General features: G+C 43.9%; 1 protein-coding gene across 3 annotated transcripts in view; it reads left to right on the top strand.

Annotated features, from left to right (window-relative positions):
- gpc3 (glypican 3) overlaps positions 1 to 18,036 on the top strand; it is an 81,601-nt gene that overhangs the window by 5,054 nt on the left and 58,511 nt on the right. For all 3 annotated transcript variants that reach the window (XM_028959854.1, XM_028959856.1, XM_028959855.1), the window contains exon 2: positions 2,681 to 2,842. In XM_028959854.1, coding sequence (XP_028815687.1) covers positions 2,681 to 2,842 — 162 coding nt within the window. The remainder of the gene's footprint in view (positions 1 to 2,680; positions 2,843 to 18,036) is intronic.

The following is an 18,036-nucleotide window of genomic DNA, read 5'->3' on the forward strand; positions in this document are numbered from 1 at the left end:
TTTGGCCCTTTTAGACCCAGCCTGGATGTGTTCAGACCACGTCAGGTCATCTGAGTTGTGGACGCCCAGGTAAGCTGGATTCCCACTGATGATGAGGGTCTCCTGCTGTAGTCCACCACCAGCTCCTTGGTCTTGCTGACGTTCAGCTGGAGGTGGTTTCTCGACAGCCCGTCTCATCGTGGTTTGAGATGATGGTGTTCAGAAGGGGTACAGCAGAGGACTGTACCCCCGCACCCCTGCAGAGCTCCTGTACTGAGGACCATGATGCTGCAGATACAGATCTGCTATTAATAAGGAAAATTACGGTGTGTTATGATGGTTGTTCAGGCATTTCTGGATATTAGAGAAGCTCCTCCGTCTGCGTGTGGTGCGTTTCCTGGACCGCACTGATGTTTGTTTACAAAATCATCTGTCACATCAGAGTCACTTCAGCCCCTCAGGTGGATGAGAAGAGAGACGTCTGCTCCTCGCCTTGTGCCTGAAGAGTCTGTTGTGACAAAATTTGTGACAGCACGCACGCACACACACACACACACACACACACAAGCACACACACAAACATACACACAAGCACGCACACAAACACACGCGCACACAAGCACACACACAAACATACACACACGCACATACACAAACATACACACAAGCACGCACACAAACACACGCGCACACAAGCACGCACACAAACACACAAACACACACATACACGCGCACACACAAACACACACATGCACACACGAACACACACACAAGCACGCACACACACGTGCACACATGCGCACACATACAAACACACGCACACACACATATGCACACACATAAACACACACAAGCACGCACACACACGCATACAAACACACGCACACACTCACACATGCACACACACACAAGCATGCACACAAGCACGCACACAAACACACGCGCACACATGAACACGCACACACACACAAACACACGTGCACACATGCGCACACACATACGCACAAACACAAACACGCACACAAACATGCACACACACAAACACACGCGCACACACAAGCACGCACACAAACATGCACACACACAAACACGCACACACAAACACACGCACACAAACACACACGCGCACACAAATACACACACACAAGCACGCACACACAAATACGCACGCACACACACAAACACACATGCGCGCACACAAATGCGCACACGCACACAAGCACGCATACACACAAACACACACACACAAACACGCACACACACAAATACACATGCACACACATGAGCACACACACACATATGTGCAGACATGTAAAGACACACATGTAAAGACACACAAACGCGCACAAACGCACACACACACACACAAACACACATGCGCGCACACAAATACACACGCACACACACAAAACACACACACATGCGTACACACACACACAAGCACGCATACACACAAACACGCACACACACAAATACACATGCACACACATGAGCACACACACACACATGTGCAGACATGTAAAGACACACAAACGCGTACAAACGCACACAAACACACACACACACAAGCACGCATACACACAAACACACACACTCACAAATACACATGCACACACATGAGCACACACACACATGTGCAGACATGTAAAGACACACAAACGCACACAAACACACAAGCACACACACACACATAAACACGCCTGTGCAGACATGTAAATTAACACACACACGCTCACACATGCACACTCGCATGTGCAGACATATAAAGACACACACACACAGACACACACACGTGCATGTGTGGACACAAACATACACACACTCCTAGCTCTGTAGACTGGTGTTTTTACGGGTTCAGTGGTAGTTGTGCTTGGTGTCGTGGTGTGGTGACTCTCTTGTACGGTTCACAACTTTTAAAATTAAAAAAAAAAATTTCAAGCCACGTGAACTGCAAGGTCCTTGATCGCTGCAGATTTTTAAACATGAAAAACGGATGTGACTTCCTATTTCTGTGTTTTTAATTTAATGTATTTGCTCCAGTGCCAACATTTACTGGTGAATAGAAGCCGTTTTCTACTCAAAGTCGCTCTGCACATCCAATTACTTACCTTTTGACAAACCTGCGATCGTGGGTGAACTGTCAATAAATTCAGTCCTTGACGTTTTCTTCTGGCTCTTTTCATCGTGGAGAGGAAAAAAAACAAAAATGTGCCCACATTCCTCATCTTTTTGTTGGATTTGTGGAACTGTGTGAATTTTTAGTGCAGATCTTGAACAATAATTGTAGTGCCTGACTAGGATTGCGCTCAAGGCTGCAATGTTTCATATATTTGAAATAAAAGTTCCAGTGACTTCTGTGACCCATAAACATAGAAAATACGCCTCGCTCCTCCATGGATGTGGGTTTGAATGCAGACTCAGGTCTCTCTGTGCTGGTTTCCTCCAGGGTCTCCAGCTTCTCCCAGTTGTGCTGATGAACTGTACATCTCAGCTCTGAAGCATCATCAGGACTCTGGATATGATGAACAGCACACATGTAAACAGCATTCTGGGATTCCAACCAGACTTGATGGTGGTGCTCTTATTTCCACGATGTCTTCATTTGTCAACAATTAGGACACATTTCTAACAATACAAAAATCTGCAATTAAAATACTTCCATGTTAAGGAAGTAAATTTCCTCTTGATATCTGGTTTCCAGGCATGGATCTCCAGGTCTGTCAGTCCAAGGGCCTGAGCTGCTGCACGCGCAAGATGGAGGAGCGCTACCTGCTCACCGCCAAGCAGAACATGGAGTCCAACCTGCAGGCCTCCACCAGCCAGCTGAAACTGCTCCTCATCCAGAACGCAGCCCTCTTCCAAGGTGACATACTTCCTCCTGGGTCTGGGTGAGCTGGGTGGGGCGGTCTGGCCAGGTATAGTGAGTAGGTGGCTGCAACTCGGATTAAATTCAGGAAAGTGTTGCTGAAACAGCTCTGTAGGTGGAGCAGTATCCATGTTACTAAATCCGAACAGGATAGTCTGGATGGAAATGAAGTTGTATGGCGGAGCAAGAAAAAAAATGGCAGAAAGTTTCAATCCCATATTCAGCTGTCAAGAAGAAAACATGACTTCTTCCACCAGAAGGTCATATTTCCTATTCACTAGCATAACATACAGAATGACATAACATGTAGCGTCTCCTCTGGAAGATGGTCCAGGCTTTGTGACGTTGCGATACAACCTTTAGTTGCTAGAGGTACTTTGACTAGCGTGAGTGAGCAGGAAACCACTCCACGAGAGCAAACAGAGGTAAAAAGGCGTTGAGGCAAAAACCTGGCTGGACATAGTTTCCAGGTCTCAAGGGGTGGTCTCAAGAGGTGGTAGTAGCCTAGCAGGTAACACACTCGCCTTTGAACCAGAAAACCCAGGTTCAAAACCAACTTATTACCATCGTGTCCCTGAGCAAGACACTTAACCCGGAGTGTCTCCAGGGAGGGAATGTCCTTGTAACTACTGATAACTACTGATTGTAAGTCACTCTGGATAAAGGCGTCTGATAAATGTAAAATGTAAATGTATCAAAAAGAGGACATGTCCCACCAAACAATAAGTTTCACTTTAGAAATAACTCAACTTGACAGGACCTTTAACTCATATGCAGCTTAAGACATAAAATAATCTTAAGAACCCTCTTACAACAGGACCACCTTCTGGACTTGCCCAAATGTTCACCCATGTCTTACATCTCCTTTTGTGTAACAGCCACAAGAACATTTACAACTCTAACATTCTCCTTCACTGTCTCAATGACACTCACCTCTAGGTGACAGTTCATCAATGTCCATCACTACATCACCTATTTGGGGTTTTTTGGTATCGGCTTTTTGGTGGCAGGTTTCAATTTCCAGCAGCTCCAGGCAAGTCCTCTCGCAGGAACATGCCAGGTGTATACAGTACTGGGCTGTTCCTCAGTTGGATGAGGTGACTGTGTAAAGTGTCTACAATGAGGGGTCTGCTGCTGACTATAGCAATGATTTTACACAGCAGAGTTTGCAGTCCTGAGTCGTTGAGTTCATTGTAAGAGTGTGGAATGGTGTGGAGTTTTTTCTGGTGCTCCCACACTCCACCTGCATTCATCACAAGCTTTGTGACAGAAAAGACAGATCAAGTTCATGGAGGGTTACATTGAACTCATTCTTGGCCCCAATGTTCTTCTGGCCGTTACATGCTGTTATTTCAACAAAATTGTCATCAATTGTAATCTTTCTGGACATTTCCTCAGCATTTTACAGTTAACCACAAGGCCCTCTTTCCCATCCTTAGGAGCTTTGGAATTAGTGGCTCTGCATGGGAGCAGATAGATTCTTGTCTGGAGGACCGATCTTATCAGATGATATGTAAGGGGACCACGTCTCTTCCTCGTAAGCTCTCTACTGGTGTCCCTCAGGGCTCTGTACTTGGACCTCTTCTGTTCTTTCTTTACTACAAAAATCTTGGTGAGATCATATCCTTGTACATGTTATACTATCACTGCTATGCAGGTGAAACCCAACTCTTTTCTGCCAGATGTTCACCCTCCTACCTCAGATCTCTCATCACTCCTCTCTTTGCCCCTCAAGCTGTCTAATCCTCCAGCACTGCTTTACTTGTACCACCATCTCTCAAAGTACAAGGAAAGCATACTTTACTTTACTTTACTTTACTTTATTTGGCAGACGCTTTTATCCAAAGCGACATCTGGACTCTTCTGTTTTGGCTTTAAGGTGGTGGACTGAACTTCCACTAGATGTTCCAACAGCTGAATCACAATTAATTAAAAATTTTTAACTAAAAAGATTCCTTTTAGGAAATAATTGGATCAAAAAGGCTAATATTATTTACAGATCGGGTTCTAGTGAACCAAATGAGGGATTTCTATGATGGATATTTTAAAACTCTTATGTAAGCCGCTCTGGATAAGAATGTCTGGCAAATGATGTAAATGTAAATGGATGGCCAGGTGCTTCTGTTGCTTACCTGGGGAACACAAGAACTCCAGGAAGAAGGGATCTGGCAAAAGCAATGTGATGCGAGGAAACCTTGGGCTTTCATTAATGTGAACGTTACTTTGACACATACCACGAATCTAAATATTGTTGCTGACTAATTATTCCCTTCATGACACCGTATTCCCTCATGGCAGTGCAGTGGTGACCTAGCGGGTGAGAAGAGGACCCACTGAGCAAAGCATGGTCCCCACACACTGCTCCCCGGGCGCCTGTCATGGCTGCCCACTGCTCACCAAGGGTGATGAATAAATACAGAGGACAAATTTCAATGTGTCACCGTGTGCTGTGCTGCAGTGTATCAAACACTTAATTTTCACTAATTTCATTAATTATGAATTTGGAATGGCTTGAGGTATGGATAGACCTCCTCCATGGTAGGTGAGCGATGGTTGAGTTGATGGTTTGGACTGGTGGCACTATGCTAGCATGTATAGCAGTGGGGCTGTGGGTTTCAATACTACTTGCTTGGGGATTACTGCCCTGGAAACAGCAGCCACATATTCAGTAAAAAGTGTCCTGTGTGTATCTGCTCCGGTTTTCCCTTCAGCTCATGGAACGGTAGAACGTGTTCATGCAGTCTTATGTCCACTTCTCGCTCCTTCCTCCCTCTGCCTCCTTCTACGTCTTTTACCCTTTTTCTTTTGTACATTCCCATTCTGCCACAGATAAAAGTGATCTCCCGTTGTTCTTTCTTCCTGACTTCCTCTGTGCTGAAACCACCATCAGACACCCATCTCTCACACCTCCCAGACCTGCTTTTCTCACATGCCCTGAAAGTATCACCGCTTTTCCACTTTCAACTCAATTTTGACAAACTAAAGTAAAAGAGTTTTTTCTTTTTATGCCTTAAACAGGAGCTGGGGTGTCGGGGGAGGCGAGTGCTGCTGAGCAGTTTTCTGTTCCTGTCTATGAAATGATGAAATGATGATTTAATGAATGCCTGGACTGTTCTGACTCATCTAATGATCACACTGAATAAAAAAATATTTAAATATTTACATTTGCAAACATAAGAGATTTGATAAAATTTTACATGGCAGGGGGCCAAGCCTGTAAGGTCACCGGTTCGAATCCCGGTCCGCCAAGGGGCCACTGAGGTCTCCTTGATGTCCGTCCCCACACACTGATCCCTGGGCGCCTGTCACTGCTCACCAAGGGTGATGGTTAAATACAGAGGACGAATTCTGTTGTGTGCATGGTGTGCTGTGCTGCAGTGTTTCACAATGACAATCACTTCACTTTAATGCTGTGTACAGGGGACATTGTTCCTTTTAACCTGCACTCAGTTTCACTCGCTGGCCTATAGGGGGCACTGGGGGGAGATTAGGGGGGTCAGTCCTACAGCCATATCCCAGAAAGAGTAGCAAGCAGGGCTGTGTGACCAGGTGGCAAATGCCACAATCACTGGGCACAGTCAGAGGAACCCACATGGAAGTTCTGTTGAATATTCCATGGTTGGTTTTGTATGTTCCACTCTTCTCATTTCTTTATTTATTTCCTTTTGTTTGTGTGTTCCTTGTTCTTTGTTCCTGGTGTGGTTGTGTATTCTGGTGCCGGGGCAAGACGCCTCTCTGCTAGTCCACGCCGGAGGTTCCGCTGGGATCCGTCCTGGAGGAGGTGTGCACCTCCACTGTTGGTCACCATTTTTGGTCATTTTGCTGGACATTGAGGACTTTGAACTGCTTTGGACACTGTGGGTTTGAGGTGGTGTATGATGGTGCTTGAGTGCTGTAAATATTGTGTAGATATGTAAATACAAAGGACTCTTGGCCCTGACCTTTATTGCATCTGCGCGCTCTCTGTGGGCCTTGCAGTGGAATGGCGGCCATTATAAAGAACTTTTCAGTGACTTTCACCATCCAATTCATTCATTCTAATCTCTTCTAATTGTTTTTCTGAATGAAGGTGGTTTTGCGTTCCACTGTGTGAAAGAGGCAAGAAATCCCCTCCATATAATTCTTACTGTATTTATTACCATTCCAGTAATAATGTATATGTAATATAGATTTTTTTTCAGAAAATATTACACAATATGTCTGTGTAAATTTGTGTAACTGTATAAATGTGTGACTAGAGGAGAGTGAGTGGTGTTTAATACTGATAACAGAGCGAGGGACCGAGAGCCTCCAGCTCTTATCAGTGGGGTGGCAGGTGACAGACACGCGAATTCCTCTCAGGGGTGCAGCTGAGGACGATAATGATAAGAAGCAGGATAAATCATCACTAAACAGAGATCATTTCTACCTTGTGAATGTGTGGCTGTGAATTCTGTATCTAGACAAACCATTTTGTCCACATTTCATAGTAAAATGAGCACATTATTTTGCAGTCTAATATATTTTTTGGTGTATCTGACTACATATTTTAGTTTAGATCTTCTGTGTTTGTCCCTGCTGTATTATTATGAAAGTGAAGTGATTGTCATTGTGAACCACTGCAGCACAGCAAACGGTGACACTGTGAAATGTGTCCTCTGCATTTAACCCATCACCCTGAGTGAGCAGTGGGCAGCCATGACAGGCGCACGGGGAGCAGTGTGTTTGCTCAGTGGCACCTCAGTGGCACCTTGGCAACCTTCTGAGTCCGCTTCCTTACCTGCTAGTCCAACCATTGCCCTAATTACTGTTATCATTATTATTAACTTTGGTCAGTGTAACCTGTTTTTTTTTTATGTACTTATCATGAATAGTACTTAGAATGAACTTATAACAAACTTTAAATGAAAGAATGTACTCACCCCCTGGAATGCTGAAATGTTTGGATGTTCCATAGACACACACACAATGTGTAAAACAATCTGTATGATCATTACATTCATCCATTATACATTACATGATATAATTTTACAGGCTTAATGTTATTGAGGGTGAAGTATAACAAGGGGACATCCAATCATCCTAACAACAGAGAATGCAGTTAAGAACGGGAGAACACAACTCTGAACCAAAAAAAGCCCCTGACTCATAAAGCAGCCTGGCACAGTGGGTGGCATCCAAATGATGAAGAATAAAAACCCCGAAAAATAAACAACCGGCTGTAAAAAAAAAAAAGAAAAAGATGGAAAAGCTGATCTCAACAGGCCCTGTATTCCTGTCTCCAGCGAAATGAAAGGAAATGGGTTGCAATGCCTGCAGTTGGTGGAGAGGGGGGCTGGACCTGTATGATATCCCAAAAATTCTTTCTCCAGGGCTCCCTGGAGCGGCTGTGATGTTGAAAAGGCGCATTATTCTGAGAGCAGAATATTCTGAGTTGTTCTCCTGACATGTTGAGCCCAGGACAGAGGCGAGTTTATACATGTCTTTACTGAGAAAGAAGCTCCAACAAAGCTGTTAACATATCCAGTCATCCTCCACCGTTTGTTCTTCCCTGCAATAGAGAATCGATTCACGCTGTTAATTCGCTGCCCCAGGGAACTTAAAAAGCTTAATGACTGGTCCAAGCACTATCTACAAACAAGCCCTTCATGCCCCATTTGGAATTAACCTCACATTACCATGCCTTTCCCTTCCCAACTTAGACTTTAGAACCAAAACTCCCTTCCGTTTTCTGTGTCGTGCTCATCTGCTTTGGCGTAATGGGATCGTTGTGGCTCATCTCTGACTCTGCTGGGAATCTAACTTCTGTGAAGATGCAGCATGTTGTCCCTGCAAGTGATCTTTCTCCTCTGATTCTGTTGTGAAGGAGAATGGAGCCGCCAAGGCTTTGTGAATTAGGGAAAGGCTTATTTTTTCTGGTCCGCTCTGCAGAGAGTCTTCTCCCAGTCGCGGTGTTCTCCGTGTTCTCTAGAGATTTAGAGTCAGCCAGCCCAGGAATTTTCTCTGTTTTATGCATAATGTCAACTCGCATCACTGTCTAGTCTGTGTCAATTACCCACACCGACTCTAAAGCCAGATTCTGCAATCCGGGCTCCTGCAATTGATTATTAATGTATGATTTGAACATCCAGGCATCTTGATTGTAATAACTTTTTGTCAGGAAGCCACTGACAATTACAGGCAGGAGAAAATCTGAGGCCTAAATGCCACATTGATCTGTAAAACTAGTTTAACTTATTTTATCCACCATCAGTAATTCTAAAATAAGTTCTTATACTACTAAAGATGCTGCTGCTACTACTACTAGTAAAAATTACTGACAGCCCCCAATAACAAAAATATAATACAAAACTCATTTCTTTTTGGCACATTTGTTGGTGGCACCCCTTCTGCAAAAACCCGCTTTCCACATCCATATGCTTGAAATTCATAATTATGTGTAATGCCATGGTGTCCCTGGCTCACCCAGTGGCACCACTTCACTGACCCACAGGCGTGTTTATTGGCCCTTTGCTCCCCTTAATGGAAGGTTAATTTAAGGTAGGTAATTTAAATTATTTGAATAGATAAACCCACAGATCTCAGTATTGTCAATAGTATCATATTCATAACACAGGCTGATCTCTCATTTCTCAGCTGCAAACAATGCTGTTTAAAAAAATACTTGGTGATTCCCTGTGTTATCAAAAACTTTTACAATGTATGTAACAAGCACATTTGAAGGCTAAAATTATAAATCTTCATAAAATAATATTTTGCCCCCATTCTTAAGAATTATAAATGTTACATGACCATCCTTTCTCATGACACAGATGTTCAGATGTTTTTCAGATTCCACAAGAAAATGTCTGGGCACAGATGGAACTGGTTGATCATGTAGCCTAAGGGGATGGCTTGTCAGTGTGCTTAGGGAAAGGGTGTGGCTGATAAATCAGAGTGACTTTGCCACATCCAGTGCTGCACACTGTAATTTCCATGACATTTATCCTGCTGTTGTGTCTCTACCTGGACCTTTAACTACCCTGGATGCACATTGCCTACCGCTGTCAGAAACGTTTAACATGCGCATACATGTTTCATATCAGACCTGGTCATTATTTCATCAGGAGAGGATCTCCTCAACCTCTGCAGGAAGTAGAGAGTCCAGGAAAGGGGCAGTGGTGGCCTAGCGGTTAAGGAAGCGGCCCTGTAATCAGAAGGTTGCCGGTTCGAATCCCGATCCGCCATGGTGCCACTGAGGTGCCACTGAGCAAAGCACCGTCCCCACACACTGCTCCCCGGGCGCCTGTCATGGCTGCCCACTGCTCACTCAGGGTGATGGGTTAAATGCAGAGGACACATTTCACTGTGTGCACCGTGTGCTGTGCTGCTGTGTATCACATGTGACAATCACTTCACTTAAAAAAAACTTAAAAAACAATCTCCACAAGTCCAAATCCTTCACTCATTACCTGTATAAGAGACACCTGTCCACACCTTCAAACCTCCATGTCCAATCTCTACCATGGCCAAGGACCATGGCCTGGTGTCTAATGACACCAAGATCAAGACTGTAAACCTGCACAAGACTGGAATGAAATCATTTACTATAGGCAAGCAGCTTGTTTAGATGAGATCATCTGTTGGAGCAATTTTTAGAAAATGGAATTTGTGCTCCAAGTCATCTCCCTTGACTTGGAGCTCCATGCAAGCTCTCGTCTCGTGGGGTACAAATGATCTAGAGAACGTTGAGGAAACTGCTCAGAACTACACGAGGGAACTGGTCAATGGCCTGAAGAGAGCTTTGTTGGCATTTCAGCTACGTACGTGTTTGACGTATCTTGTACTGACCTTCGGTTTAAATATAATAGACATAGTCATTCTTCCGCAATCTGAAATGATCTCAGATCATTTACAAAAATTATTTTAGATTCCTGTTTAACAGTATAGCCAAGCTATACTGTCACTCTGCGTCCTCCTCTCCGTTCACCTGCCTCGTCATGCCCGCATGGTCGTGACAAGCACTAAATATCATCATAGTAGCGACGATTTGATGAATTTCTTTAATTTGATGAATTTCATTAATACTAAAATAGTTTCGAATAGAGAACATTAAAAGCACAACAAACAGCTCCGTCGATATTTCTATGGAAAAAAATCTTCAAATAGCTGACCACCGACTAGAACGCTTCAACCTTATTAAAGGGCATGAATTAATTAAACTAATCTCGTCGTCAAATCAATGTAATCCGATTCCAACAAGGTTCCTTAAACAAGTAGCACCTGATATTATTAATCCTATCATCGCTTAGCACTGGCCACGTACCAAGTTTGTTCAAGGTAGCAGTCATCAGACCCCTGATTAAAAAGTCGGATCTTGATCGTAGTCAGCTTTCAAACTATAGACCGATATCCAACCCTCTGTTTATATCAAAAATGTTTTAAAAAATCGTAGCCCAGCAGCTGAGCGCATACCTAGACAGCAACAATAACCATGAAGTATATCCATCGGGATTTAGTACTGAGACAGCGCTGGTTAAAGTGGTTAATGACCTGCGGTTGGCCTCTGATCAGGGACGCGTCTCGCTGCTTGTCCTGCTTGAACTGAGTGCAGAATTTGACACTATTGATCAGGTTAGAGAATGTTGTTTGGATTAAGAGAACAGCCCTTGTACGGTTCAGATCATATCGGTATCAGTTTGTGGACATCAATGCTGATTTGTCTTCACATATTAAAGTAGAGTTTGGTGTTCCACAAGGTTCTGTCCTAGGTCCGTTGCTATTTGTCTGAAGGACATTAGACAGTGGATGCTCACCAACTTTCTTCTGTTAAACCCTGATAAGACAGAAGCGCTTGTACTTGGGTCTCAAGCAGCCAGACATAAGCTGGTTGACTACATCATAACTCTGGATAGCCTTTCTATCTCACCAAGTACTGAAGTAAAGGATCTAGGAGTCCTCATTGATGCAGGTCTCTCATTCGATTCACAAGTAGATAATATCATTAGGATAGCATTCTTTCACCTTAGAAATATTTCAAAAACAAGAAACACCATCTCAATGCACTATGCAGAAAAGTTGGTCCATACATTTATTACATCAAGGTTAGATTACTGCAATGCATTATTGTCTGGATGCTCTAGTAGGTGCATGAGTAAACTCCAGCTAGTACAGAATGCTGCAGCCAGAGTTCTAACTAAAATGAGGAAATTTGACCACATCACCCCAGTCTTACAATCACTGCACTGGTTACCCATCAAATTTAGGATTGACTACAAAATTCTACTTTTGACCTGTAAAGCTGTAAATGGTCTCCCCCCGCAGTACTCTTAGCTATTTACGACCCGCCACACCCCCTACGATCAATGGTGCGGGGTCACTACTGGTCCCCAAAGTACAGAAGGTCCCAGCTGGGAGCAGATCCTTCTCATATAGAGCTCTGCCGCTGTGGAACAGCTTGACGGTCAGTGTTTGGGACTCAGACACAGTCTCAGTGTTTAAATCTAATCTGTTTTCTCTGGCCTTCTGTAAAAGTCCCAGACACAGTGTCAATTATTAAGTCCACTTTATCACCCTGTTAAGCACAGACAGTGTTAAATTCACCTTAGTTAGGCTGTCCTAGTAAGGGTACTGGGCCACTGTAGCACCAATATACCACTATTACCACATATTTCAGTATCAGTCGTACTATGCCACCGTCTGCCACTGCTTCTGTTTGTACTCTCCAAGGCACTGAATCAAGCGCACAGATTACTGCCATATTTTTGCCAAAAACCTCCTTCCGTCAGTGAAAGCATAGAAGATGAAATGTGGCTGGATCTTCCAGAATGACAATGATCCCAAACACAATGTGATTTCCTGGATTTTTTTTACATTCTTAGGTTGAAGTGTACCTAAGATGAAAATGACAGACATCATCCTTTTAAGTGGGACAACTTACACAATCTGTTGCTGCCAAAAACATTTTTGGTTATTTGGTTATTATTTGGTTAATGCATGGCAATCATTTGATGCTTCTGAAACAGAATAACATATTTTCCACGACCACAGGAGGTGAAATTATAAAGCTAAAATGGTTAAATCGCTTAAACATAATCATCTGTGCAGTAATTATCCAATGGGAGGTTCGTAATTTGTTAAATGATGGTTAACAGTATATCCTCGTTTATGGGGTGAGATGATGGATTGGATGATAAACCTGCCCATGTTTGACTGTTTTTTTATTATCATCTTGGCTCAACTTTTGTTAATTTTCAGGACTGTACAGTCCAGACAATGAGCTCGATGGGATCTATGGTGGACTTTCAGATTGGGCTGCTTTTTGTCTTTATTTGTTTGCTGGATCCCCCCTCTTGCACGTGTCTGTTATTTAGTTTCATCATTAAAAGCAGACAGTATGCAGCATTGTGATGAAAGTGTAGACATGGTGGCCGTGGTGCCACACAGAAAGAGTGGCTTCTCATTTGTCTGGAATCTTTGTTGTGTGCGAGGGTGGCGGAGCTGTTCAAGTCCCACAGGCCCACTGTCAAGCTCGGTTTTCATGACTGTGATAAATGAGGTCTAAAGAAGTTCTTCTCTAGTCGTGGGCTTTGGTTGTGTGGTGATGTTGTTTGTCATTATGCTTGGTTCCGTTGAGGAAGGTTACAAAAGGATCCCAAAGCCATTCTCATTTATCAAAGTCCCACCGGAGTTGAGCTGTTTGCAGTGAAGATGAAACTCCAGATCCTGCTCAGAACAGTCAAGATGGTGTACTTGATCAGATATAGCATATTTCTCTTTCACGTTCTCCTCATTCTCATTCTGTATCTAGGTTCTCTGCATTATTTCTGCAACAATGCAGCTTGTCTGTTTGGTTGCCTGAAGACAAAATGCTGCAGTGCCGCTGTGACTGAAGACGAGTGAAGTTTGACTCTATCTCTACACGGAAACAGCCGCTGCTACCACATCATGCAACATTAATGTGTGTTAAATGGCAAGAATACTCCCTCCCTCGCTCTATCTTGCTGTCTCTCTGGACTCTAACGTGAGGCATGAGGTGCAACCAACATTTTTACTGCATCAACGTACAAAATGCAGATGAAACTGACTTTGCACCAGTTAAAAACACAAAAAGGTTGTCCCACGTCCCTTAATTATTTAGAGGTGTTTTTTATAATAATTCTCAGCTTGGGGCACCAGATATGCACATTGTGCCTATATGGGAAGATTGGTTTATGGCCGAGGAAATGGACCTGCTCAAGCTAGAGTGAAAATGCAACCATGTTCCACTTAATTCTAACTCTGTAAAATCATTCATGTCAAATTAGTTTGCAATCAAATATCTGTTTCAATCAGCTATCTTTTATTGTTTTGTTTTTTTTTATGAATATTTTTAAAAATGCAGAAACAACAACCATTACAAAGCTCTGCTGGTAGAAACATTTAGTGGTGGCAGATTTCCAGGTTATAAGAAAAAAAAAGAAAATGTTTTGCCTGTATAAAACTGCGGAACCACGTGCAGAAAATTACAGGCTAACCGAGGAAACCGGACCGCTCTGCTGCTGACCTCAGCCGGTGTACAAGCTATATAGATCAGCTACACACAAAACTTTCCACACTGTGATTCATTTTTTTAATGCACTAACTGCAGATGCAGTTAACTGGGATGCAGGAGGGATGGAAATCAATGTGGAACAATCAGGTATCTGGACACATTGATCAAGCTGAGCACTGCCTGGTGAAACCACCCAAATTCACCGATTTCATCTTGTGCTCAAAGCTTTCAAATGAGTGCCCAAGGTGTCTTTTATTGTGTTTCTAGATGTTTTATGTCTCTCCCTCTACATTTTCCAGGCATGACTACTGGTGACCTTCTCTTCTGACCAGGTGTTGGGAGGAGCTTTATTTTCATGGTTCACGTACAGGGCATTGTGGGATTCTGTTTCTCACGTCTTTGTTTCAATAAAGGATCTCGCTTTTTACACATCAAATCTTCGCTCCTTTCCCCTCCTGACCTCCGCTTGCCCTGCCTGTATTTGTTACGTCCTGCAAGTTTGCAAGATGCATTTTTCATACCCGCGGTTCATTATTGAGCAGCTTACATAACGGATGAGGTCAGTCACCCAAACATGGACATGTCACAGTTCTCTCATAATTTACAGCTGCAGTCAGAACCCTTAACAGATAATTCTGCACATTGACCACTGAGTAGTGAACACCTGAAAGTCATGGGTGCTGGAAGGTCTCTAGCTGCTTAACAACAGTAGCGAAGGTCCAATTGAGCCTTGAATAATTCAGAGCCCAGCGGGGAGGCTGTGTGGGCTGGAGAAGGAGGCAGACAAGAGGAGAAATGTTTGGGTGGAGACATGCACCCCAGAGGTCCTGGCAGGGTTTAAGTGGCGTGGTAGAGGAGTGTTACCAACGTTACACTTCTGTTCAGGCATGTTATATAGCACAAATAACTTCATCTCCATAGTCTAAAATACACCACTGGAGAATTATTGTTCCCAGAGAGATAACCGTATGCCAGCAGGTCAGTCTCCAGCTCCTGAAGTGTCAGTCCACACACTGGGAGTTGGATGCCTTGGTGGTAAGAGGGCGATCTTCATTCTGGTGATGCGCCTCTGCTGTTGCCTTCTCGGGCCTATTGTCCCCCATCAGCACATGTAGTCCTATAGTGACGGCAGGACACTGCAGTGTGACCCCGGCTATGACGACTCGGACAGGAACGCTGTTGTGGATAAAAGAAGAAACTATTATTACCCTCAATTTTCGATCTAGCTGCGGGGTGGAACAAACCATAAAGGCCTAGAAATATCTTCTCCCGTTCCAAATGCCCAGATCGTCCCTGAATTCCTGGCTTTAAGATGACAAAGCTAGACTAATGCAAGCAGACAGCTTCCACTCACAAAAATCATATTATTTGTCGATCAGTTCACCAAAGTTATTTGAACGAACAAGCCCTTATCTACCTCCTGCTTAAATCTCTCCAGCAGCCATACATACTCTGAGTCAGCCAGCACCGTGACTGTTCCGTCCCCTGGACACACACCATTTGCTCCACCATAAAACCCAGTACTCCAAAGGCAAACTCTATTAAATGTCACCCGCCCTAAAAAATGTCAAAACTGGCCGCTGTTACACATTGTTCCCACCAGCCCAAGTGGTTCAGCAATTCTTCTCCCTGAGCACCACAGGACGGACCCTTCCAACCTCAACAGGGGATGTAATTCCTCGACTAGTTGGCTGTGCTCCTCACTCTTCACTCTCTGCTTGTGGAGACCCTTTTGCAACTGGTCCTGGTAAGCTGTCTACTGTGGCTTTCGAAGAGTTAACTTCCCCCCCTATCCTCACCTGTGGGAACCTGTCCGTATTCAACGTAAAACTGCTATACACCACGCTGAACCGATAAGAATGGATACTACACATTGATCTTCGCCAAGAAGGCCAGAGAGGGAGGACTGAAACAGTGATGTCCTCCTCGAGGTTTAGTCTCCGGGGCGTGAGGTACATGTCAGAGTGGGCTGATTCTTCATGAATATTTGAAGAATCTTGAACACGTTCCCCCAGAGAGCCGGCCACTCGTCCACACTGCTTTTCAGCGGTACCTGCTTTTCAGCGGTAAAGCCGTGTTGACTCTCGTGTAGACGGTGTTTGCAGATCTCTTCATTAGAGCAGCTCTGCCACTGCAGCCCTTCTGCTTCTTCTGCTGCCGCTGTCTGATTAAAGGGGTCATGGGCTCATGAAACATACCCATACAACCCCAACGTGGAATGACCGGACAGGACAAGGGCACGACACTGCATGGATACACTAAAATAAAAATTCACATTTCAGCCAATATCTGCACAACACAGTGAGCTTTCAAATAACAACACAACCACCAGGGTGCTTAATTATAGACACACCAATCAGGTTTAGGCAGTACGAAGGAAGAACAATCACACAGAATGGAGGCCTCCTTCCACAGATCTCCTCTAGTATGAAATTGGTTTTGTGATCATCCACAATTTACATGCCGTACTCGTACCTGAGAAGGATTAAAGTAATCAGTACAAACCTCCGATCAGGAATCGCAGAGGAGTCCCCGGGCCACACGACACACACACACACACACACACACACACAGCAGTCAGACCTGGGTTCAGTTCTCCAACATGTTCTCACCGAATGGGGTTTCGCTGTGTGTTCCAGTGTGTGTGTGTGTGTGTGTGTGTGAGAGAGAGAGAGACACAAATTATTTTCTATCTCATTTAACAAACTGCAATCATCCAAGTTTCTAAAATCCTCTCAAGGCATCCTAATGTGATATAATCTCGGTCTTAAACTATAATATTTTTAGACCCACCAATCCCTATACTAAATTAATCAAAAATGGTCCTGTGTAAGAAACCCAGACGCCAGTAGACAGTTTCAGATGTATGCACATGAAATGCAGTGGCAGAATGGGACTGTTTGCGCATTTGTAAGACGTTTCCATCTCTTCTGTCTGTGTGACCTGGTTGCCCTGTTCTATCTTTCCAACGCGTGAAGTCATCCAAAGTTCGTGGGTTCATGCAGTTTTAATAACTGGATTGAGTTTGTGTTTTTCTATCTATCCTCATCTCACAGTCTCTGGATTAGTCTCTCTCTCTCTCTCTCTCTCTCTCTCTGATATATATCTCACATTTACTATTTCTGAACTGCTGCTACATGCAGCACTACATGGTAAGCGTGAGGCCTGTTTGTAGCAAACATGGTTTAATATTAATCTTGAATGAAGAAGCAGCGTATTTGAGTGCTACTCCCAGGTTAAAAATGTCATTACGGATGTTGTTCTGGATGACAGAAATGATAAGCCACCAGCAGTTTGTCTTGTTCAGAATACAGATACCTACCCAGTGGTTCTTTCAGGTGGTATGTTAGACAGACAGAACATACATAGTACGCACATTGTGGACACAGCAGATGTACTACACACCATAGAAGACAGGCCAATAATGCTTGTGTGGTGTAGATTTTGTAGTTTTATTAGTGTTAAGGTGTAGCACACCCAACAATAGCAGTGTCATCTACAAATGTATATTTTGGAGGTGTGATGTGTACAGGACTGGAGAGAGTACTGTCCCCTGTGGGAGCACAGTGTCCAACCTGCAATATCTGCAGGTCAGGTCGTCTGTAGTCCAGTCCACTAGGTGCAGGTCTTCTCTCATATCTGCCATTTGTCCTTAAGAAGCAGAGGCAGGAAAATGTGATTCTTACTGCACCGTTTCCCA

Source organism: Denticeps clupeoides, chromosome 18 (assembly GCF_900700375.1).
Source record: "Denticeps clupeoides chromosome 18, fDenClu1.1, whole genome shotgun sequence".
Classification (NCBI taxonomy): domain Eukaryota; kingdom Metazoa; phylum Chordata; class Actinopteri; order Clupeiformes; family Denticipitidae; genus Denticeps; species Denticeps clupeoides.